A 23,337-nucleotide genomic window follows, 5' to 3' on the forward strand; every position below is an offset into this window, starting at 1 on the left:
CTTGTTTCCGTACCTTATTATAAATGGCAACATACAGTGTCTATTCTTCTGCACCTGGCTGCTTTTGCTCGACATGACTTTTGTAAGATTTATCAATATTGTTGTTTGTTGTTGAAGTTCATTTATGCTCATGGCTGTACTATAGTATTCCATTGGGTGAATATATTGCAAATGTATTTATCTGTTCTACTGTTAATGGGCATTTGGGTTGTTTCCAGTTTGGGGCTATTATGAATAGTGCTTCTATGAACATTGCAGACCAGTGCTTCTCAAACTTTAATGTACTCATGAATCACCAAGAGATCTTGTTACGATACAGACTCCAATTCAGTAGCTCTGGGGTGGGGAGGGGTCCTGAATTTTTGCATCTGTTGCAAGTTCTCAAGTGATGCCAGTGCTGCTGGCCCATGACCATGCTTTGAAGAGCGAGGGTCTGCTTTGGTGAACATATTTCCCTGGGGTAGGTGCCCAGGAGTGGAATTGCTGGTCGCAGGGCAGCGTATGTTTAGCTGTAGTAGATCCTGCCCAGCAGTTTTCCCAGATATCAGTTGACACCCCACCAGTGGTCTGTGAGAGTTCAGTTGCCCCACATCCTCACTAACACTTGCTATCGTCTGTTTTTCACTTTAGCTATTCTGGTGGGCACGGAGAGCTTTCTCTTGTTTTAAATTTGCGTTTCCCTCCTGACAGTGAGGTTGAGCAATCTTCTCATGTGCTTCTTGCTATTAAGATCTCTTTGGGGAGGTGCTGGTTCAAATCTCTTGCCCATTTCTCCAGTAAGTCATATCTCCTTTTCTCAGTGAGGTTTCAGGAGTTCTGGATTCTGGACGCAATTCTTTATTAGGTAAAATGCACATAATCTTCTCCCACTCTGTAGTCTTGTCTATGAACTCTTATTTCTCCTATTCTTCTTCATTCAACAGATATCACTCAGAAATTGCAGGGGGTGAGGACAGAGATTCCCACTCTGCCCATCATAACCAACTTAGAGTCTCTTGCCTTAAGGATCACCCCTTGAGCTTCTTGTTCATTTACACACGTGCTCTCTTGTCACTGACCTTCCTCGGTGGGAGGGGGCTCTCCCCACATTCGTGGTGGAACTTCCTCTATCTGCTCAAACCATGGTGTCTACTTAACCCTGATATTCCTTTGACATCTTTCCCCCACTGATGTTTTCTGGCCACTAGATGAGTTCATCTTTCCTGGGCATCCAGAGAGATAGCTGGCATTATTAGCAGATCCACAGATCCCTTGTGTCTTCACATAGACACATCTCTGAGGGTGGTTATCCCAGGCCTGCCGCCTGGGGGGGCGAAGGCAGTGGAGAGGCAGATGTGCTAGCTGCCCGCGTCCGTACGCATCTCTGTGGGAGCCTGAGTTAATTCTCCATCTGCTTCACCCTTGCACTTAGAGCACCCCCTCAGCCCAGCCCCCCGACTTTTAATCTAATGTGAGCCTTGTAAGACAATGTGTGGTGGGATTTTCCAGAAGCTACAGGACATGTGATGATGTCACCCCTTTGATGGCTAATGGAGTGTGTGCTTGTATATTCTTCTGCTGTAAAAATTTCTCAGTTTTAAACAGACTCACAGAGAACAGACTTAAAGTTACCAAGGGTTAAAGCGGGTGGAAAAGGATAAATTGGGGGTTTAAAATTTGCAAGTACTAAATACTATATATAAAGTAGATAAACAATAAGTTTATAATGTATAGCCTAGGGAACTATATTCAATATCTTGTAGTAACTTATAATGAAATAAAATATGAAAACGAATGTTTGTATTTATATGTATGACTGAAGCATGCTGTACACCAGAAATTAACACAATGTTGTAAACTTTTAATTTAAAAAAAAGACTACAAAAAAACTAAAAGAAATTTCTGTTTTAATTTTGAACACAGTAAATATCCATTGCTGTAACCTATATAGACAAAGCTCTTTGGGGTCCACAATCATTTTTAAGTGTACAAAAGGGTCCTGAGACAACAAAAGTTTGAGAACTGCTGTGTTAAATGAAAAGTGAATAAGGGAATGAATGAATGAAGTATGTTCTAAGGAGTCTGGACCCGGCTTGTCTTTGGTGGATGGTGGTTGGAGGACAACATCCTGGTGGCTGTGTGGAGAATGGATTAGACAAGGGAAGAGGGGTGCAGGCGTCCAGGAGAGCGGTGGGTATGCGATTACCCAGACCCCTGACCATCGCCTCCAAATACTCTTTGAGCCAGCACAGGCGTCCCTGGCACAGCCAATGACCGACTGTTCCAAGGTGTTTTCTACAGCAGAACAATTTGAAATAATTAGAACTTTACAAAATGTCTTTAAACAGTCTGGTAATGGGCATAAGAAAACACTTGTGAAGTGTAATCAGTTATTAGCAGCTGATCAGTTATCCTCATGGATAGCTGTTGGGGGTGTGGGGAGAGGCAATAATAAGCCCCTTGATTAACTAATTTGAATATCTTTGGAGAACAAATTCCGAAATTTCTTTCTATTTTCTCCCTCACTATTGTAACGGCCCGCACATCTGCTGGATAAAGGCAGGATGCAAATGGTAATGAGCACTTTGCTGTGAACAGGCTCCTTGTTTGGGATCCAGGGAGGAAGGAACTGGAGGTGTGGGGGGTGGCAAGCCAGCCTGGCCTGGGGACCTCATGCTGGCTAAAGGGCAGTCAGCTCTGCCCACTCTTCATAGGGTTTTGGGGACCAAGGGGGGCTGGCTCCAGTGGGCCAGGGGCTCCTATCTGGGAAGCAGCACAGATCCGCCTGAAGACCTTCTAGGGCCAGCTGAGCCAGGGCAGTTCCGGGGCGGAGTGACCAGTAAGAGAAACCTACGTTCTGGAAGCTGCTTTCAGCCTCCCCAGTCTCTCTGGGCAACAAGTTTATAAGAGGTGAAAGTGATGAATCTGGAATGTTAGGACCCCCTCATCTCCAGGGGCCTCTGATTCCACAGGATGTCATGGACATGTCCCACCAGTGGCCAGCTAGCTTACAATTGCTAAGTGATTAAAGTGAGCCTCTGGAGCCAGACTCCTGGCTAGTATCCAGCCCTGCCACCTCGGCTGTGTGACCTTGGGCAAATGACTTAACCTCTCTGTTCCTCAGTGTGCTCCTCTGTAAAAATGAAATGATAACAGTGCCTGCCTTACAGTGTTGTTTTTGCATGGGTCCAGGCACGTCATCAGCGCACTGTAAATGTAAGCCGTCACTGTTATTATTCTCTTCAGCCCTTGTAATTAATAGGCTAGACTGGAGTTTGCAAACTGGCAGGCCGGGGTCCAAATCCCCAAGTAAATCTGTTTTGTTTGGCACAGATTGCATTGTTAAATTTTTTTCTGAATTTGTTGCCAACAATTAAAAATCGGGAGGTTTTCAAATTAAAAACGTGGATTTGGGCTTTTCTGTAGAACCAAATCCTCTGACCCTTCTGAGCCCACAATTCTCTGTGACCAGTCAGCCAGAGCTGAGTATAACTGCTCCCCTTTCTCTAGGACACTTGTCTTCCGTCCGTTATGCCCCCCACCCCTTCATTCCTTGAGATCACCCTGTCCCTCACCTGTAAGTCCTGTGAGGTCTGCTGGGAACAGGTCAGCCTCTTCCCTGATGCAGGTGCTTAAAACATTCAAATGGGAGTTTGACTTAATGGGGCAGGTTCATTTTTGAGAAGACCCTCAGCACCTAGTGGTCTTGCCTGAGAGAACAACAAACTCCAGCCTTGGTGTGTCTGCTCTTTGGGTCCCCTCCTTCCCGTGTTCCCCAGTTCCTAAAGAAAGTCCTGTTCTCTGCTGTTTCCCCTCTCCCCTCACCCGCTCTGTCCTCTCCTCTCATCCCTCTGCACGAGATATTCTGGAGATCCACACACAAGGGTGTTGAAATGCCTACTCTGAGCAGCCTGTCTGAGGCCTGAGACACCAGAGAAAACCACACACTGTCCCATGGTCCATGCCTGCGGCCACTGGTCCACATCCATCTCATTCATACAAGACCTTTAGTTTGAAGATGTTCAAAAAAAGCATCTGAAACCACCTTTAAAATTCCTCCCTCCTCCTGCCGCCCGACAACTTTTTTCCCTCCCCTGCCTGTTCCATCGCTTAAAAATGGCTTAACCAATTTGGGTTATTTTTAGAAAAATGCCTGGCATGTTGGCTGACAACCTGTATTCTAAGTTTCAACCTGATACAGAAAAGACAGAGTTTATAAACCCCTAGGAAGAAAAAAAGAAACACGCAAAACATTGCTTTAGAATAGAAATCATCTAAAACTGACCCCATGGGTCCCGGCCAGCGGAGTGTCAGGTGACACAGGGGATGGGCACCAGCCACCAGCTCAAGGTTTCAAGGGCACAGAATGGAGTCTGTTCTTCTGAGCTCCCATCAGCATTGCTGGGAGAACTGGATGCAGCATCCTGTGGACTGTGAGAGGCAGAACAGACATGGGTTTGAGCCCTGGTTTCACCACGCTGTATCCTTGAGCGGGGGGAGTACCTTTTCTGAGCCCTCAGTTTTGCCGTCTGCAATATGGGGAAGTATCCTATCCTACTAGTATGCTAATAAGCACTTCAGGTGAACTGCTGATCGTGGAGCCTCATACCAGTGACTTGTCTTTAAATGTGCCTTATTGTCATGATGGTCCAATGCAAAGACCAAGAGTGCTCTGAAAAGAAAGCTAGATGGAACTTTATGATTTTATGTGGCAGCTGAACATAGCTTTCCCTACCTCCTAATTTCTTTTGAATTTTTAAAAAACAGGTGTATTGAAGTATAATTTATGTTCAAAAAGATTCACCTATTATCTATGTACAGTTCAGTGGTTTTTAGTATTTTTGGAGTTATGCACCCATCACCACAATCCAATTTTAGAACATTTCTCTTGCCCCCAAAAGATCTTCCTGATTCTACTCCCATCGCAGCCCAAGGACATCATGCATCTACGTTTCATGTCGATAGGTTTGCCTTTTCTTGTCATTTCATATAAATGGGATCATGCAACGTGTGGTCTTCTGTGTTGGCTTCTTTCACTTATTATCATGCTTCCAAGGCTCATCCATGATGTTGTAACAGGTGAGAGTATTTTGATCTTTTTATTGCTAAATAATATTCTGTAGCACATTTTGTTTATTCTTTCACCAGTTGAGGGACATGTAGATTGTTTCCACTTTTTGGCTGTTGTGAATAGTGCTGCTTTAAATATGCATGTACAAGTCTTTGTGTGAACATCTATTTTCAGTTCTCTTGGGTAGAGGAGTGTAATTGCTGGGACGTTGACAGATGTATGTTTTAACTTTTTAAGAAACTACCAAACTGTCTTCCAAAGTGACTTTACCATTTTGCATTCCCACCCACAGTGTATGAGCATTCTAGCTGCTCCACATCCTCACCAGCATTTAGTCATGTCTTCTGGAGATTTGAGCATGCATTTTTGGTCCCAAGTTTCGATCAGGGTTTGGGCTGGGAATTCTGGGAGCTGTTGGAGCTTGAAGAGATGAATGACAGATGGGAGCATGGGACTGATGAGACAAAATCGCACATATTAGATGTTCCAAAGTTAGTGCTGTCTGATTGGAGTTTCTATGACACTGTAACTGGTGTCTGTCTGAACTGTCCAATACGATAGCCACTAGCACCTGTGATGATTGAGCACTTGAAATATGGCTTGTGAGACTGAGAAACTGAATTTATAATTGTACTTCATTTAAATTCATTCAGATGTACTAAATTTAAAGAAATACATGAGGCAAGTGGCTACCATATTGGACAAAGCAGTTCTTAAAAATACAAGATCATTGCTCAGTATGTCCTAGGTCCTCGATGAGTCCTTCTGAGGACTGATCAGAGTTCAATTCTTTGAGTCATAAAAGCTGGGATAAGCTAGGGTGTCAGGGCTGCATGTGTCCTGAAATACTGCACCTAGATAGTACACAGTGCCTTGGGACGGAGAGGAAAGTTCCAGAAGTAGTGCTGTGGACTTAGGTCAAAGTATATCATAGGGTGAGGAGAAAAGCATGGATGGGCTCTGGAGCCAGGAGGACCCACGTTCAAATCCCAGCCCTAGCACTTACCATGTCTGTGACCTAGGACAGGTGACCTGTCCTCTCTCAGCCTGTTTCCTCAACTGAAAAATGGAGTAGTAATATCATTCTGGACAGACTATTGTAAGGCCCAGAGAAGAATGACCATAAATCCCCTGGTGTGGTGTCTGCCTCTTAGTATGGACAAAAAATATCAGCTTCCATTACTGTTATCTTTATTGTTGTTGTTATTCTGTCGAGTTCCCAGGGCTGTACAAATACCATGTAAACCCTCACTTCACATCCTCGTCTATGAAAGCTAAGGTGCTAGACTGTCAGCAGCACACAGGCGGTGGCCTTGTCCGCCACTGCTGGATTACCAGCACCTGGAGTGGCACCTGGCACGGCGTCGGCACTCAAGTGCATGTTTGATGAGTGAATGAATGAATGAATGAATGAATTGCTCTTGGCTCATTGATGAGCAGGATGTAAGCAGCATGGGGGTTCCTTGAAAGAACAGCAGGCATTCTCCTTCAGAAAGTGTGGTTTGAAAACAAAATCAGGTTCGATGTCAGAGGTGACCTGTTTTGTGTGAGGGCGGAGACGGCTTCCCTCTCCTTGAGCAAATGCTGCATCTCAGCAGGAACGCACTGCAGCCCAGGCTGGTCTGGAATCACCCAAGGTGGCCGTGGAATGGATGCGCGTTGGCTGGGTCAGCCAGGCCAGACCCACATCCCACCATTAGATCTGACTGAAGGGGTCACGGCTGAAGTTTACGTGGTGAAAAATACGGCTTTAAAATGTGAATGGATTTTCACCCAAGTAATTCTCCCAGGCCGTAAACTAGCAGGGAACACTAACGTGTCAGGCAGCAGTGCACGCACCCGGGGCGGTGGGAGAGCCCCAAGCTGTCGGTCTGGGGAGCACACTGGTTCCACCTAATTAATCCTGGATTTTCTCCCACCCTTGCTTTTCTCTTCTCTTTCCTCCTTGTTCTCACCCTTTCTTTCTTGCCTCTTTGCCCCAAAATAAGATATTTCCACTTTTAAAGAATTGTTATTTTTGTTTTATTTGTGTGAAGCATTTGTAATTATCAAAATCTTTTCATATTCATTATACTTAGGCGAACACTCATTCAAAAAGTGTCTATTAAGCTTCACTGTGCGCCGGACACAGGGCCAGATGCTGGAAATACAGAGAACGAGAGACACAAGTTCTGCCCTCCTGGAGCTTTTAGTTTTAGTTTTAGTTTATCTTTGCAAATGGTGGTGAAAGCTCTGTGAAAAAGGAATAAGGAGGAGGTGGATCTTCTTTAGAGTTTGGGGATGGGGGCAGGGAGCACCCCACTAAGTAGGTGTGCTAGAGTTGGTGGGGTGGGAAGGGACTGCGGATAAATGGAACTGCCCAGGCAGATGTCCTGAGGGTGGGAGAGAGGCTGGCACACTGGAGGATAGAGGCCACCAGTGTGGCTGGAGGGCATAGAGTTGGGGAGCGATGTCTCCCCAACATAAAGCTGGAACCTTGAGCAGTGGCCGCAGCCTGTAGGTCCCAGTGGGGAGTCTGGATTCTAATCTAAGCCCATGGCAGATCAATCATGGGAGAGTTTCAAGCCAGGGAGAGGCAAGAGCTAATTCATGTTGTGAACAGCTCACTCCAGCTGCTGCCTGGACATTGGGCTGTAGCAGGTAAGGGTGGGAGCTGAGAGGGAAGGGAGGAGGCCCCAGAAATAGTCCAGGCGAGGGATGGTGGCAGCTTGGACGAAGGCGGCAGCAGGGGCGGTTATTATTTCTGGACAGTTGGAGATATTTAAGAGTGAGACGTGCCTGGGATTTGTTTAGTATTATTATTATCCTCATGCTACAGGTGGGGAAACTGAGGCTCATTGAAGTGCAGTGACTTGCCCGGGTCAGAGCTGGAAGGTGTAACCAGCAGGATTTGAACCCCGGGCTGCAGAGCTGCTGCCCTCCCAGTGCTCTGCTCCGCTTCTGGGTAGCTCAGCTTGACGTCCAGCCCCCATCTCTAGCTGAGATGGTGCTGTTGTACAGATCAGGGGACTGAGGCTCAGGCGTCAGGATCTCCCAGCTAGAGAGTGGCAGCATCAGGATTCGAACCCAGCCCACACTCGCAGGCCTTTGTCTAGGCCCTGTGCCAGGAAGGTGAGTAGCCTGTGTCCTGGGCCCCTTTCGGCTCTGGAGAGACTAAGTCCCTGGTCTAGGATAGGCCAGTCTGTCATTCTTGAGTTTTCACCTAGTCGAGAAATACAGTAAAAATTCAATTCTGTACAGACTGTCTGTGTGTCTGTTGGTAGGAGGAGGCTCTGTTATGCCTCCACATACAGAGATGAAAGTCTGCTCGGGTCTAGGGAGAGAGCATTTGGAGGGAAAGGTCTCATCTGTATTGTTTTGGGAAATGACCTCTTGTGGTTGAGGGGAAGGAAAGGACACCCCCTTTTGCAGAAAGGATCAGAGTCTCTTCGAATTTCCCCAGTCGGACCCGTGCCCGCCCTGTCCGTGACTTTTCTTAACTGTGACAGGAAGGCAGGCGGGGGTCCTGGGTACAGTTTCAGGTAATTAAAGTCAGCTCCATGGGAATTTTACATTACGTGGGTGGTAAGCATTTTAATAAAATATAGGTAGATCAAAAGGGATGTTAATTCAAAATTAAAAACCAGGCTTTCTTCTTCCTCCCCCCCACCCCCTTCACAGGAAGTGGAAGAGTTGTATATCAGGACCGTACACAGCTTGGTGTGAAATAAGACCCCCACCCTGGACAGGAAGCAGCCAGTTAGACTTTTTATCAAGATGTTGACAGCAGGCTGGGACAAGGGGCTCAGTCGTGGGGTTGTCTGAGTAGTAGGAGGCTTATAGAGACCTCAGATGACCCTGCCTGGGTAACCCCTATGCCATCTAGGGCTCCTTCCTGGAGGTGGCATCGCTCAAGTAAATGTCTTCCGACTCAGAGAAGAATAGGCGTCATGTATGGGACGCAGCCAAGTTAGGGCTGGCTTTAAGGGGTGTCCCAGTCCCAGCAGGTCAGGACCAACAGCAGAAATGGGGGGCATTTAGTTGGAACTCTGGCTCCCTTTTCCTCTTGGTCACCCCTACAAAATATTTTTCTTTAAAAATGTTTGTCTTCATGCTTACAAACTAGATTCCACAGAGCACTTATTAAACACTAATTCCTCCGATTTGTTTAAGAAGAAATTGCATCTCCAAATTTCTTCGGGTCCTCTCAGTAACCCCTCGGACATCCTTGGCCTTACTTAACCAGTGAAACAGTGCGGCCGCGGGAGGTCTGGCATTTGCCAAAGCCAACAGCAGATGAAGGGATGAGCTGTGGAGGGCCCGAGGACGCCTGGTGTGAACCCCTCGTTAGTTTGCCCAGCTGTTTTCTCTCTCCATCTCACCTTCAGCCTCCTCTAGCTGATCCTCCCAGTTGCCAAGTGGCATTGATTCCTTTCTAGCGGGTCCCCCAAACTCATCACCTCTCTCCCGCTTGTCGCCCCCCTCGCCCTCGCCCACCTGGCCCGTAGCAGGAGGTGGTACTTCTGCTCTCCCGGCCTCCAGGCTCATTCTCTGGTCCACAAGGCTTCCCAGTGAGCTTCCGTCCGGACACCACCTGACGTGTGTGTGACTGTTGTCTCCCACCACTGAGCTGCAGGGGCCCCTAGAACCCACCTAGCACAGGGCAGCTGCTCAGTAACTGCTTCCTTCCCCACCTGGATTGTGCGCCTTAGCCCTAGACACCAGTAAACCTTTCCAGAGCTTTCTGAGGTTTCCATTGGCCTTCTTCCAGCACCCAATATCCCCCACCTCAAAAGAGGGGCTTCTCAGAGAACTGAATTTGAGAATAGATGTTAAAAGTGGCACAGACTTCAGCGATGGTGCTGTGGCTTGGAGAAGAGGGCACCAGCGTTCAAGGCCCAGCTCTGCTTCTGCCTGTCTTGGGTGAGCGACATCATCCCTCTGAGACTTGTCTTCCCCGTCTGGGAGAGGCTAGGAGATGAGACAGCCAAAGCGTGAAAAGTGACCCCATATAGTCAGCACTAGGTCCTATGATAGGATGACCCTCGCAAGTGCCTTCGCTATACACTGGAATGAGTGACTGCATGATGACTTGATGTGACCCCCACCCCCGCCTTTTTAACACAGGAGAGGGGAGAGTGCAGAGAGGAGCTGCCTGGCCAGCTCACCCAGCTGGACCAGGTGTGTTAGCCCTAACAGGGCGTCCGTGGGGTCCCAGGCCCCTCATCTGACACATACCAGAGTGGAGGCTACTTTATTTTCCTGGTGTCACGAGGTTTTACATTCTGAGAACTCCAGAATATAAAGCAGCAATCAAGGGCAGGAGGAAGTGATCGGATGTGGCTCCCGGGTTCGTGGCGAGATAATTAGGTGTTTGATTGGCATCCTCTCTCAAGGACAGCCACCTCCAGGTCCCGCCTGCAGCAGGAACTGGCTTATTTTCCTGGCTGATGCTTGGGGGTAGGGTAGGGCCCAGGGAGTTGGTGGGGGGGCAACTGCTAGGGGTAGAGGTCTGGGGCCAGAGTTGGCCAACACATCTTTAATTTGTTCCTTTATTCATTTGTTCATTTATTCAACAAATGTTGAGCACCTACTGTGTATTGAGCATCAGAAAAACAGCAGTGACCCAAATAGACAAAGTCCACATCCTTCTGGAGCTGACATTCAAGGAGGGTGGCCGATGGAAACAGGCGATAAATAAATAGAGCAGTAACTACATAAATTGGTTGATGGCAAGTGCCATTTAGAGAAATAAGCAGAGAGAACACAGGAAGTAGGGAGGAGGTGCTTGCTATCTTAAATAGGATGGTAGGACAGGCCTCTGTGAGACGGTGGTGTAAGAGCCGAGACTGAGGAGGGAAGGAGAAGACCCGCAAGGAATTCTGAGAAAACAGCATTTTAGGCGGAAGAAACAACCAGTGCAAAGGCCCTGTGGCAGGTATGTGCTTGGTGTGTTCAAGAGTCAGCCAAGACCCCGTGTGACTGAAAGAGAGTGAGGGAGGGAGGAGTAGAAGGAAGGGAGACCAGAAATAAGTCACGTGGGGCCTTGACATTGAGGTCAGTACTTTGGCCTTGATGATGTCAGGTGGGAGCTAGGGAAGGGCTCTGAGCAGAGAAGGGACAGGATATGACTTGGGCTTAACAGTACCCCTGTGGCTGTCGGGTGGGGACGGGACTGTAGGAGGGTGAGGCCAGCAGTGGGGAGGCCAGTGAGGAGGCTCCCCTGGTCACCTAGGCGTGCCTAACCCGGGGTGGCAGCAGTAGAGAGGTTGAAATGGTTGGATCAGGCTGAAAGGACTTGCTGATGAGAGCAGTGTCCCCTCCACAACCCTGGACCTCAGCCCCATACCAGGGCAGGGGAGTTTGCTGCCCCCTTGGGGCTCAGAGCTGGCAGTGGCCCCAGCTCAAGGGCCAGCCCTGACCCCTGAACACTTGGTTGTCACTTCAGGGGACCTCTTGCAGCCTGGCCCCCTGCCAGCCTCAAGCCTCTCATCCTGCCTGCGCCCCCAAGAGGGAGGGCATGCCGTGACTCCATTTTACAGCAGTAAATTGTAGATTCAGAGAGGCCAGGAGTCTACCCAAACTCACAGAGCCAGTAAGTAAGAGTGTCTGGACTTGAACCCTCTCTGCCTAATGTGGGCTTTTGGCCTGTCTCCAGCTACAGACAAATTGCCACCTGGATTTTCTGGAAGCCAGTGCTTTGGGAGCTGCTAGGAGGACCTGGTGGAGCACAATTTAATTGTCTGTGCTCTGTGCTCCCTATATGACCAGACACTCTGGGCGGGCAGGACCTGGGTCTGGCATGTTCTGGGCAACGTTGTAGGTGCTTAAATTATAGTCCAGTATGTTAGTCGGTGACTGGATGGATAGACAGTTGGACAAACAGTTGGACAGAGAGACTGACCAGGTCCAGCCACACTGTTGGTCTTCAAGCCACATGAGTTGTTGTCTAGGACAGAGAGGTCAGGGAAAGTTTGCCCTGTGAGCATCTGGAGGAAAGAATCCAGAAGAAAGTGTGTCCTTGGCAAGTGGCTTTGTCTCTCTGCAGCTACCATGTGTAAAATGGCCCCTGCATCGTAGGACCATTCATTTGCTCCCTCAACAGATGATTCTAGAGAATCCACTGCACGCCAAGCACTGTTGGGAAAATTAAATGAACTTTTGTATGCCAGTTAACGTGGACCAAGTAAGCCCTCTATGGGACAGTTATTATATTATTGTTACCACTGCACTGGGAGTTTGCTAAGAAGTTGTTGGCAGCCTCACCCACACACCCAGGCCTCCAGGTTTGGCCACAGTCCTCTCAGTGGGCTCTTTGACCCTGACTGGAGTGTGAACTATCACCCCCAGCCCAGCTAATGGAATGCAGTAAAGCCAGCTTGACTAGGAACTATTTCTCTCATAGACTCCGCCCCTTGCCCTGGCCTCAGATAATTGGCCCAATACATCTTGGCATTGGAAATTTACATACTGTGCAGGGAGTGATGGATGGCTCTGGTAACCTGGGCTGTCTCTCAGCCGCAGCTCAGTTATCCATCTCCACGGGCTGCGGAGCCATCCGTCTTGTCTCCTTGCTTGTGGCAGGCCAGCATGTGCCCTCCATCCCAGGTCATCCCCCAGCCCCCTCCTAGAGCCAGCCTCTGAGGCCTGAGTGGCTCCATGAACCCCAGATGCAGAATGGGATGTTTGGCCCCCTACCAAAGAGGGCCCCACCTTGCTCCTGCCACAAAGGACTTCTCAGGCTTATATTTACGAACAGTCATTCACTAACAAGTGTTTCTGTGTGCCTTTTATGCATCTGCCTTTTATGAGCTAGAACCTGTGGCTATGGCTGTGAACGAGACAGGCACAGTCCCCACCCTTGAGGGACTGACATTCCTTTGGAGAGGGTATGAACCCTGAAGATTCTAGACATTGTGCCGAGCACCTTACCTAATTTCAAACTGGTTCTCAAGGGATCTTCGCAGTAACCAACCCTAAGGGCACAAATTTTTAGCCCCATTTTACAGACCCAGAAACTGAGATTGAGTCTCTTGTCCAAGGTCATGCTGCTAGTGAGGGGTCAGAGCCAAAATTGGGACACAGGTCTGTAGTCTCTGATCATTGTCATTGTGTCCCAGACAGACCAGGCTCTTTCAGGGTTTCTGACATACAGTATTCATTCATTCACTTATTTGACCAACAAACATTTCTAGAGTGCCTGCTATGTATCAGGAACTGTTCTAGGCACTGAGAATATGGAGCAAAAGACCAAAATTTCTATCTTGCTGTCATGGAGTTTTCATTCTAGTAAATACAATTTAAGTAAGTAAAATACATACTATGTTTGATAGTGTTATGTGTTAAGAAGAAAACTAAAGACAGGAACAGAAAGACTGGTTAGGGGACCATCACAGTAATCTCATCTCCTCTGCCTGGGATGCTTGTCTTCTTTAACCAACTCATCCACTGCACGCAGGTCAGTTGTTCCCACCTTGGTGACTCTTTCCCCCTATCACAGCAAGCCACCTTGCCCTCTGTGTCCCCATGATACTTTATTCATACTTCTCATATTATACTTAGGCACACAGTGTTGGAATTGACCTGTCTGTCTGTCTCCTCCACTGCACTGTGAACTCCTCAAGGACAGGCTCTCTGTTGGTTGGTTTCTGTATATCAGTACCTAGCACTGTGCCTGGCAGAGAACTGGGGCTCAGTAGTTAGATGGATGATTAGATAGGGATGGGTGGATGGACTGATGGCTAGTTGAGTGATTGGTTAGATGGATGTTGGATCATCAGCTGGATGAATAGACGAATGATCAGTTGGAAGATGGATGATCTGTTAGATAAATGGATGGATGGATGATTGGATGAGTAGATAAATGGATGGTTGGTTGGGTGATTGGATGGGTGTTGGATAAAGGGCTTCCAGCCTGGGTAACACTTTACTAGGTACTGGCAGCCCCTGCCCAAGTTGGGAACCACACAGCAATTTAATTAGTACAAGTAGGTAAAACTCTTATCTTTCCCTTGCCCCATCAGTTTCCATAACTACTCAGAGGCAATTTAGGGGATATGTTAGGGTTTTCCTCTTCCCCAGGTCTGCCCTGGAGGTGATGTCTTAACATGATGGCCTTTGTCCCTTTTACCAGAATTATTTATTCCCTAACTTATCTATTCTGATTTCTGAGCTCTTGAAGGATACAGACTGTATCTGATTTCATCCTTGTCACCCCTCTTATCTAATGCCTAGCACACGAGATCATGGATGAATGGATGGATGGCTGAATGGGTGGATGGATGGCTGAATGGGTAGATGGATGGCTGAATGTCCAACATCTCTGGTTGCATCTCCTTGCAGTAAAGAGAAAGCAGAGTCCCAGGTTTATGTTTTGGTTCGCTGGTGACTATATTGAGTCATAACCACTGATCATCCTCGTTTTCCAAACCTGGCCTAGAATCTCAACTGCCACTTATTCCATGCATCCTTACAGGAGGTAATATGCATAAAGTGCTTGGTACATTCCACAAATACTAGCATATATATAATAATCATACAGAAATGTTATCCATGAGCTGTTGTTTTCTGTAGGGAACTTCTGTGTAAGATTCCATTTGAGGAAAAGGTTCTAGGGCTTTAAAAAATAAAGTCTGATGGCAAATATCAGAAAGGGATAACGGGCACAAAGGAAAAGCCCAGACTTGGAGGGAGGGTCCAGGAAGCCTTCCTGGAAGAGGGGCGTTTAAGCCAAAAGACAGAATGAGATCATCTGCACTGAAGAAAGGAAGGCTGTTGAGCCGTGGAGTTGTGAGACCATGGTGCCTTTGGATTCCTGCAAGGAATTCAGTATGGTTGAAAAGGAAACAGAGAGAGAGAGATGGGAAGGACTGGCAGGGACCCAGTGACACCTAGATGGGGAGTGTGGTGATTGTCCTAGAGGAGTGGAGAGCCAGAGGTGGATTTTGAGCAGGGGAGGGACATGTTGAGGAAGAGTTTATTTCCCTTCATGAAACCCCTTCAAAGCATGGGAACACCTGAAGTCCTCAATTCCTTAACCCCTGGTCCCCAACAATCACTGCATCGTCTTTAGAAGTTCTCTTCTCAGAGTTGGTATTAGGGGGATGTGTCTGAGTGCGGGGGTGTCTTTGGAGCTGAGAAGAGTGTGAGCACGTGCCAGGGGAACTGACATGCACATACACAACTCAGATTGTGTCTCACGTGTATTTCCTCTATAAGAACATACCATCTAGCTCAAAGCTCTGTGCATCGTTGACACTTCAGGTCACAATCAGTGTTAAATTTCTTTCAAAACTAGGTAGTCTTGTAAGATTCCCAGTCCTTCCTGGTGGGGAAACAGTTGAACTGAGAATGTTCAACTTTCTCTCCCCATAACCAATAGTTTTGCTTCTCCACCCAGGAGCTACCCTCCCCTCTGAGGATCCAACCTCTTAACCAGCACTGTGGCTTGGGCAGACAGCCTAAACTATCTTTGCCTTAGTTTCCTCATTTTCGGAATGGGAGAATCAGATTCAATTAGTGTTAACGAAAGTTTGGGACTTACACCCACTGGTAGGACGTGAGATGAATGTAAGTAGACCTGGCATTAGAAAGGACTGACTTAAGTCAGGAAGCACAGCTCTCCCTTCTCAGCAGTCATCCATTCTTTCTCATTTGAACAAGAAGGTCTCTGTTTGGCTCTATACTACCTTTAACACCTCCCAGCACTTGCCAACCTCCTTTTATAACAAAGACAGGCAGCAGTGCTTTGTTTTCATTGTACTTTTATTTTAAAGACTACCATCTATTTATGGCATAGGCTCCTCTAATGATAAAAAGAATTTCCTTTTCAAAAGTACTTATTTAGGTTAAGAAAAAAAGAGAGTCATTACGTGAAGGTCAGAAACAGGCAAAATTTATCTGTGATGCTAGGGTTAGAATGATGGTTACCTTTAGGCAGTACTAACTACGAGAGGGCACAAGGGAGTCTTCTGAGGTGCTGGGTACATGAATATCCTGTATCTCTAGCTGGACAGTGGTTATAAGGGTGTAAAAATTTGAACTTAAAATTGAACGTAAAGCTATGCATATCTCAATCAAAAAGAAATAAATAGGAGTCAGTTTGAAGGTAAATATAAAGTAATTAAGTGAATAGTAATTCGTGTGGAATATCAGTATAGCAAAATGCATGCAGAGGGGTATGAGTGGTTGAAGTTCGGACGATGATGGATTGGACAACCTCAGAGGTTCCTTCTGGTTCATATATTCCAAGACCCTGAGTGCCTTGGAGGTCTGAGTTCCAAGGTTGTCCAGCAAGCTGGTGGCAGACCGTCTCGGAGCTAGGGGTACTCCCCAGGCAGTGGGCACTTCCTCTGGGGGAGCAGCAGGGCTGGGGGTCCCATCAGAAGGTCCCTTCCTCCCTGCCGCAGCCTCTTTCTGCCACTGCTGGTCCTGGGTACGGCTCGGTCCCAGCTTCCTTTCTCTCTGCACACTGGCCCGAGCCTCAGCTGCATCTATCATCTGCTTCAAGCTCATTAAAATTATTTCTTTTTAGTTGCAAATGGGCTGTTTATGATGATCATTATTTGAATGGTCTGCGCCGGGCTCCGGGCTGTCTGTCTGCTGCTGATGGCCGGTTAATCAGATGAGTCTCCTCCCCGCCTGGGCTTCGCCCAAAGTCTGGGGCTGTGTTAATCATGGCTCCCCTAGGGCTGGGGGCTGGAGGCCGGGTGGGAGGGGATCCCAGGTTCTGCTTGATCATCAAAGAAGAGGCTCTGCTAGCTGTGTATGTACGTGGTGTTTCTAAAACTCAACTTCAGATCGGTGCTGGTTTATGTTTATAAGAGTTTTTGCATTCCTTCAAAATAAATACAGTGCTTTGAGCTTTTAAAAATTTTAAATGTGTTTATTTTAACAGATTTTCACAGTCAATCCCGTCATTTTGCCTGTCTTGCTTTGTTAATGTTCAAATAACGTATCTTTTAGGTTGGGAAGGAGTGATTTTTAATGTCTTTGCTTGATAGAGTAAAAGTTGGCAATATTCTGTCATCCTTTTCTTGCAGGTGTGGGAAGAGGGAGATTTTTACTGACTTGTGAAATCCAGAGTTCAGAATCACTGATCTAGTGAGCTGTTTTCTGAGCTCTCAGTTTGTCTAAGTTAATATCAGCTGACAATTCTTGAACACTTAGTACCGTGCTTGACACTTTACACATATATATCATTTGAAACAAACTCCCTAAACACCCCCACCCCTGTCAGTGGGGAAGTGGAGCAGAAGCCCTGTGCAGAGCAGGGCTTTTCAATTTGGCCTTCACAATCCGCCAAGGAGATACCCCACACCTGAATTATTAGAATTGAATGTAATTTGTTTCTTAGTCCCTGCTTGAATCACCTTACAGACATGTTAATGTGTTTGTCACATGAGGTGGTGTATGTAGGGAGCTTAGCATGGTGCCTGGTACATGTAAGCAAGCACCCAATAAATGATGGGTTGTTTACTATTACTGTTGTTGTTGTTGTTCGTATACTTACCCTAGAAATGTGGCAAGAATTCAGGGTTGAAGGATGAGAATAGATGTAGGCGGTGTTGAGGAGAACGTGGACGTCAGTCACATTGTCTGCTCTTCTAGGGATGAGCAGGAAAGACACTGAGAACTGGGTTTGTGTCGCTCTGGGGCTGGAGGCCTGCTGATAATGCTCCCATCTGGTCTCACCTCTGCTCTGTCTGCAGTGTGGACGCAGCAGGGAGATTTCCACTTGCCAGCAACCTGGGAGGTTCGGGTGGAGGGAGCTGGTGCAGTCGCGTGGCAGCACATCAGACAGTTGAACTTATCCTGCCCTGAGATTTCCTTTTGGAACCTTTGATATTTGAGATTTTAAATGAGGAGTCAAAGTCCAGACCCCACCAGGTATATTGGTTACTGGGAAGCAAGGAGGGGCAGTATCCCAGAGATAAGAACATTTTGTCAGATACGTGATCATCCTGAACTGAGTGATGTTAGCCCAGGTCCTAGTTCTGTTTGTCCTGTAGCAATGTAAAAATCACATCTTTATCTTTAAGATAGATGAGAAAAACTAAGAAAAACTTAGCACTCTGCCATGACACTCCAGTTCCTTCTCTCCTGCTAAGTGAGGTTCTGTCCACCTGGCTGCGTCACCTGGTTGCTTTTTGTCTACTTTTGATCAGTCTTATTGTGAATACAGATCTCTCCCTAGTCACTTGATATTTTGGTCATGGTCAATTGTGGTTTCTTTATTGGAAACTACATTATTTTTAAATGATGATAAACCTAAAGTCCTTATTTTCCCTGTCACCTTGGCAGACTGTCAGAAGTTGTTTCTGTTTCCCTCTCTCCTCTCCTCTCTCACCTGGCTCAAAATTCCATGGGGCATTTGGACTAGAAGCCCCTTCACCTTGGAGTTGGTGTACTGTGGCACAGGGCTGATTTCAGGACCCTGGAGAGCGCCACAACTCCGAGTCCCTTGCCCCTCTATTTTAAACGGCTACTTTTTTGCCTTGACCTCCCTTCTAGTCTCATGATTCTCCAAAGAGGTTAGACATTTCTCCAGAAATAGAAATTCCCTGCATGACTTCTCCCAAAGGCTCCATAGGCAAAGACACTTATCCCGGGTTTGGGGTAGACTCTCCAGCCTCCGATGGGCACGAGGCTTATGGTGCTGTGGTGCGCAGATTTACCGACTCTCAGACATGATATAAGACAATTACCATGCATTTCGTCTCTTAGAGGAAAAAGGATTTGCAGTGGGTTAATAGTACTTTTATTTCATTATCTAATGGTAAAAGTGTTTCATTGTGTGTGCGAGATGAATGCGTATTAGCGATGACAAATGGGGTCTTTCAACACGGTGCCGGGCCTCATCATACATATGTTAGATTAAAGAGTTCACCCTAGAAATACACTCTCGCATCTGCGTGTGTGTTTTTAATAAATCTGATTGCAGAAATTTATTGCATCACCGGATTTAGGAAATTATGGGGCTTGATTGCTGCAAATATAATCGGGTGATATATACAGAAATGCTCCTCGAGTTATGGTCCAGAAAAAAAGCCCATCTCGAGATGGTGCAAGAAAGCAGCAGACCACATAAACAGAACATTTCTTGAATTATGCAAATGAAATCCATGACAACTCATGGTGAATTGTACTCCCCTTGTGAAACTGCCACCGTTAAAGTGAAGAAAGCTGCGAGAGGGGTGATCAAATATACATATACGACCAGCAGACATTGTCTGTCATGTGTGAGCTGGAGCATGCCCAGCTTCCATTCCTCACTCTCTTTTTTTCCCTCCATGGTACATCCTGTAAAAACCCGGTCTAAAGCCCTCACTGCACATAAGCAGGCAAGGCTCCTTCCAATCCTCTTCTTCTGAATTCAGGAGTCTTCAGTGAAATATTTCTTATACTTGAAGTGGACCTTAAATGATTTACTGCAGGATACACAAAAGGTCAACTTGCTTCTTATTGGCACCTTCATTTTTCCAAAATCTACTGAAATTAAAAAGCCATCTATATCTTAAAAGGCGTATTTATGAACCCTTAAGTGTAAGTAAGTCATAGTTGGAACAGTTCCCACCTCTGATATATGAAAGCTGCCGACAGCACTTTCTTACACTATAATATGCCCATACAATATGCCGTACTTTACTATTTTGACACGGTTTGGAGATGTTTTCTACAGTTACTGACAAGCTTATGCCATCACTCCTTTGGAAATTTAAGAGGTGGGGCAGAGGGGTAGGGGAGAAATGAAAAAAAAAAAAAAAAACTCCACCCAACTTTATGGGAGATTATTGATCTGGCCTGACTTCCGACAAGCAAAAAAAAAAGCTGTCCTAGATTTTTTTTTTTTGGTTGCATCCTCAGTTTCGTAAATTATTCATTTGTGCCAGTAGTCAATATCTTGTCTTTTCTCAGCTTTTTGTAAGTTAAGAAAACTTGTTCGGAATGCTGTTTTGTACGATGATTAAAGAGGAGAAGAAGGAAAAAAAATCTTTTTCTTTTCTCTTTCTCTCTTTTTTCTATTGTTCCAGAAGGAGCTTAATTCCGTCGCTTCTGAGCTGTCTGCACGGCAGGAGGAGAGTGAACATTCTCATAAACATTTAATTGAACTCCGCCGGGAATTTAAGAAAAATGTACCTGAGGTACAGTATAGTTGCTGTTATAGAATTAACTCAGTAGGAATGCAGATTTTTCTCTGTTCAAACTATATTTTGAAAACTGTAGACATAAGTGACTAACAAGAAAAGAAGCTAATTAGCCACAAAGAAAAATTACAGCCCCCGTCCTTTTAGTGTTTCTTGGTATGGTGGTGCTCAGCGGTGCTGTCTAGAGTAAGGGCAGGATGCTTTTCCATGGAAGTCATTGTGTTTGAGGGCTCTATAAAACATCCATTTTCCCCTCATGTTAATGTCTAAGTCAAATACTTGGCCTTGACGGCAAAGACAATTTGTCTAGAGTTCTTGATCTTATTTTGCTTTCCCATTGGCATCTGGGAGATGACGGCTGTAGACTCGATCACCCTCTCCGGTCCTTCTCTCGATCTCCGTCTCTGAAACTGTCTCCCCACACCCCATAAACGTGCCTCATTCTTCCCCTTCACCTCCTCCTTTGCAGCTCCAGCCACCAGCTTTGTCTTTCCCGGCTGCCATGAGGGTGGTCCAGATAATGACCAGCCCCCGCAATGTAAGAGCCCCCCAGGGGAAGAGACCAGAATGGACAAGTTTCTTTCTTCACAGGCGTAAATGTGTGAATTCCTTTTCCTCCTCTATCATGCCCCCTGTTGCTTCTCAGATTTAAAAAAAAAAAAAAAGGTGATGAGAATACAGGCGAGGGTATAGCTCGGTGGTAGAGCACATGCCTAGCACGCATGAGGTCCTGGGTTCAATCCTCAGTACCTCCATTAAATGAACAAATAAACCTAATTACCTCCCCTCTCCTCTCCAAAAATGATGAGAATAAACACAGATAGGAAAAAGAAAACCTTCTGACTCCATATAATGTTGGCAGGGATGTAACCCATCAGAACCATTATAGGAAACAGATGCCCCGCCCACCCCTAAAGCTGTGCTTCTCTTTGGTCAGCAGAGGGTTAACAGTTGATCTCTCTCTCTCTCTCTCTCTCTCTCTCTCTCTCTCTCTGTCCTAACCTGCTGAGGTGGCTTGGATTTTGGAGGAGGACCAGGCAGGGTCTCCTATTCCAGAGGTATCAGACTTGAACATGTTGATCCCACTCTGTTTAGAATCACCTCGGGGTCCTGTCGCCATCTTGCTGATAGAGGAGGGGACCATGGGAAGCTGGAGAAGAGGCAGGCCTGCCCAGGAATCAGGCGCATGAGCACAGAGGGGTCATTCTCTTAGCTGTGAAATCCTCCTCACACAAGTCATAAATATCTTTGATTCTCCAAGGCAAGAGTGGGAAGTAGGGTCTAGTTAGGACTCGTCCATGGAGCAAGTCTGAGAGGAACCAGGTTTGAGAGCTGAGGGGAGGGTATGCTTTGAAAGGAGTAAGGAATCAGAAAGGCCAAGTCAAGTCCTTGGTTGGGCTCTGGGAGCTAAGAAGGCAGAAGGAGATTCTGAGTATCCTTTCCTTCCCTCCTAGAATAGAGAACAGCTTGGTCTTTAAACTGATTTTTCTGCCCAGAATGAGAGTACAGAAGCTTTGCCTCTGACACTCCAGTCTCTGAGAGGCAGAGATGAAACGGCCGCTGCTCTTCACAGCCCACCACCTTGTCCTCCTTCCCCAGGCCACGTGGGAACCCCCAGGTGATGAGGGAAATCCAGGCCAGGTTTTAAGCCTCTGAGTTCAGCTTACATAATTTTAATACTGCATAATTATGCAATTATGTAATTAGGAGGAATAAGTTTCCATTCCTATTATAGTCACGCCTCTGAAAATTCTCATATTTGGAACTAGTCTCTCCTGATGGGAAGAGTCATGCCAAGGCTTTATTTAAGAACATCATCTGGCTTATGCCCAGCTTACCTCCTCCTGGTGCCTTTGCTCAGTTTCCCCCAGGGGTTAAGCAGGCAGGGAAATGGGCTTCTAGAAATGGTTGGCATTGGCCCAAAGTCCCACCAGCCGCCCCCTATAGCCCTCAGATTTGAATCCCCTAAGTTCACTTGAGTGTGGGGTTGTGAAGAGAGCCTGTTTGGAGAGTCTGCTGATCTGCATTCAAATTCCACCTGTGCTATTCATTCTCTTTCGGACCTTGGGCAAGCCAGCTCCCCTTGAGACCTCTGTGCCCTTTTCTGTAAATTCAGGGGGCCAGAGAGATGGTTTCTCAGCCCCTTCCGGCACTAACATTTCCTAAATTGGGCCAAAGGTTTCCTGCCAATGTGTTTTATTTGGTCTGTAAAATCTGTCGAATTTTACAGGAAGTTGCCAACATTTAGCATCTCAGATTTCACCCAAAAACCTGGTTTTCCAGGATCTTTTGCGATTATTGGGTAGATCTGGCCACAAAGAGGCTCCATGCCCATGTGGCAGTCATCAGGAAGAGCTGAGCAGCTGCCATTCCCGTTAAAAATGTGCTGTGTTCTCCTGAGAGTTGCCATAGGACCTCCTAGTCTGTCTCCCTCATGTCCGCTTCCTCCAGCCTCTGTGGGCATTTGAGTTTGCAATCTGCAACCTAGGTTTTCATAAGTTTCTTTTTCCACTGCTCTGCTTGTGCACCCAGCGTTCCTTATGATCACATCACTCCATATGTCCCTCCTGGAGATCCCCAGGGTATCAGCAGATCTGGGAAGCACTGGGGACACAAATCAGTGAGGAGGGGTACTCAGGACCCAAAAGAAGGATTGTTTCCAGGGACAGAAGCAACACAACCCTATTTCATAATTAAGGGTATTATTCTTCACCTGAACTTATATATTCTTCAGCCCATCTCTTCTTTTCCTGTTTCTCTCTGCTACCCCCTCTCTCCTCACTCTGCCAAGCTCCCTCAGCTCCTCCTCCCATAGGGTTTCTGTGGGCTATAGCTGGCAAGAGTTTGAAAGAGTCACCAGTGGGTCTCAGAGGAAACTGGAGCAGGTAGGGTTGGGATCTCAGGACACTCAGTTCTAAAAGGCATCCCTTTTGCGTGCTGGAGGGACCTCATGGGAGTCCACCAGGGGAGCCCTTCGGGCTGGGAACATCAAGGTCACTTGTGAAAGGCAGGAAATTAGGGTCCAAAAATAGGAGGCTTCCATCTGAAGAGAGCCCAGTGCTGTATAGTTCATCAGACATTTACAGAGCCCTTCCTCTGAGCTGGGTGGCCTAGAGGGTAACCCAACCAAGGTCCCAGAAACTGCCATTCTGGTGAGGAAAG

At 46.7% G+C, this 23,337-nt stretch overlaps 1 protein-coding gene across 7 annotated transcripts in view; it reads left to right on the top strand.

Annotated features, from left to right (window-relative positions):
* CUX2 (cut like homeobox 2) overlaps nucleotides 1–23,337 on the top strand; it is a 241,003-nt gene that overhangs the window by 122,093 nt on the left and 95,573 nt on the right. For all 7 annotated transcript variants that reach the window (XM_074356279.1, XM_074356275.1, XM_074356276.1 and 4 more), the window contains one exon: nucleotides 20,062–20,172. In XM_074356279.1, the coding sequence (XP_074212380.1) occupies nucleotides 20,062–20,172 (111 nt within the window). The remainder of the gene's footprint in view (nucleotides 1–20,061; nucleotides 20,173–23,337) is intronic.

Source organism: Camelus bactrianus, chromosome 32 (assembly GCF_048773025.1).
Source record: "Camelus bactrianus isolate YW-2024 breed Bactrian camel chromosome 32, ASM4877302v1, whole genome shotgun sequence".
Lineage (NCBI taxonomy): Eukaryota > Metazoa > Chordata > Mammalia > Artiodactyla > Camelidae > Camelus > Camelus bactrianus.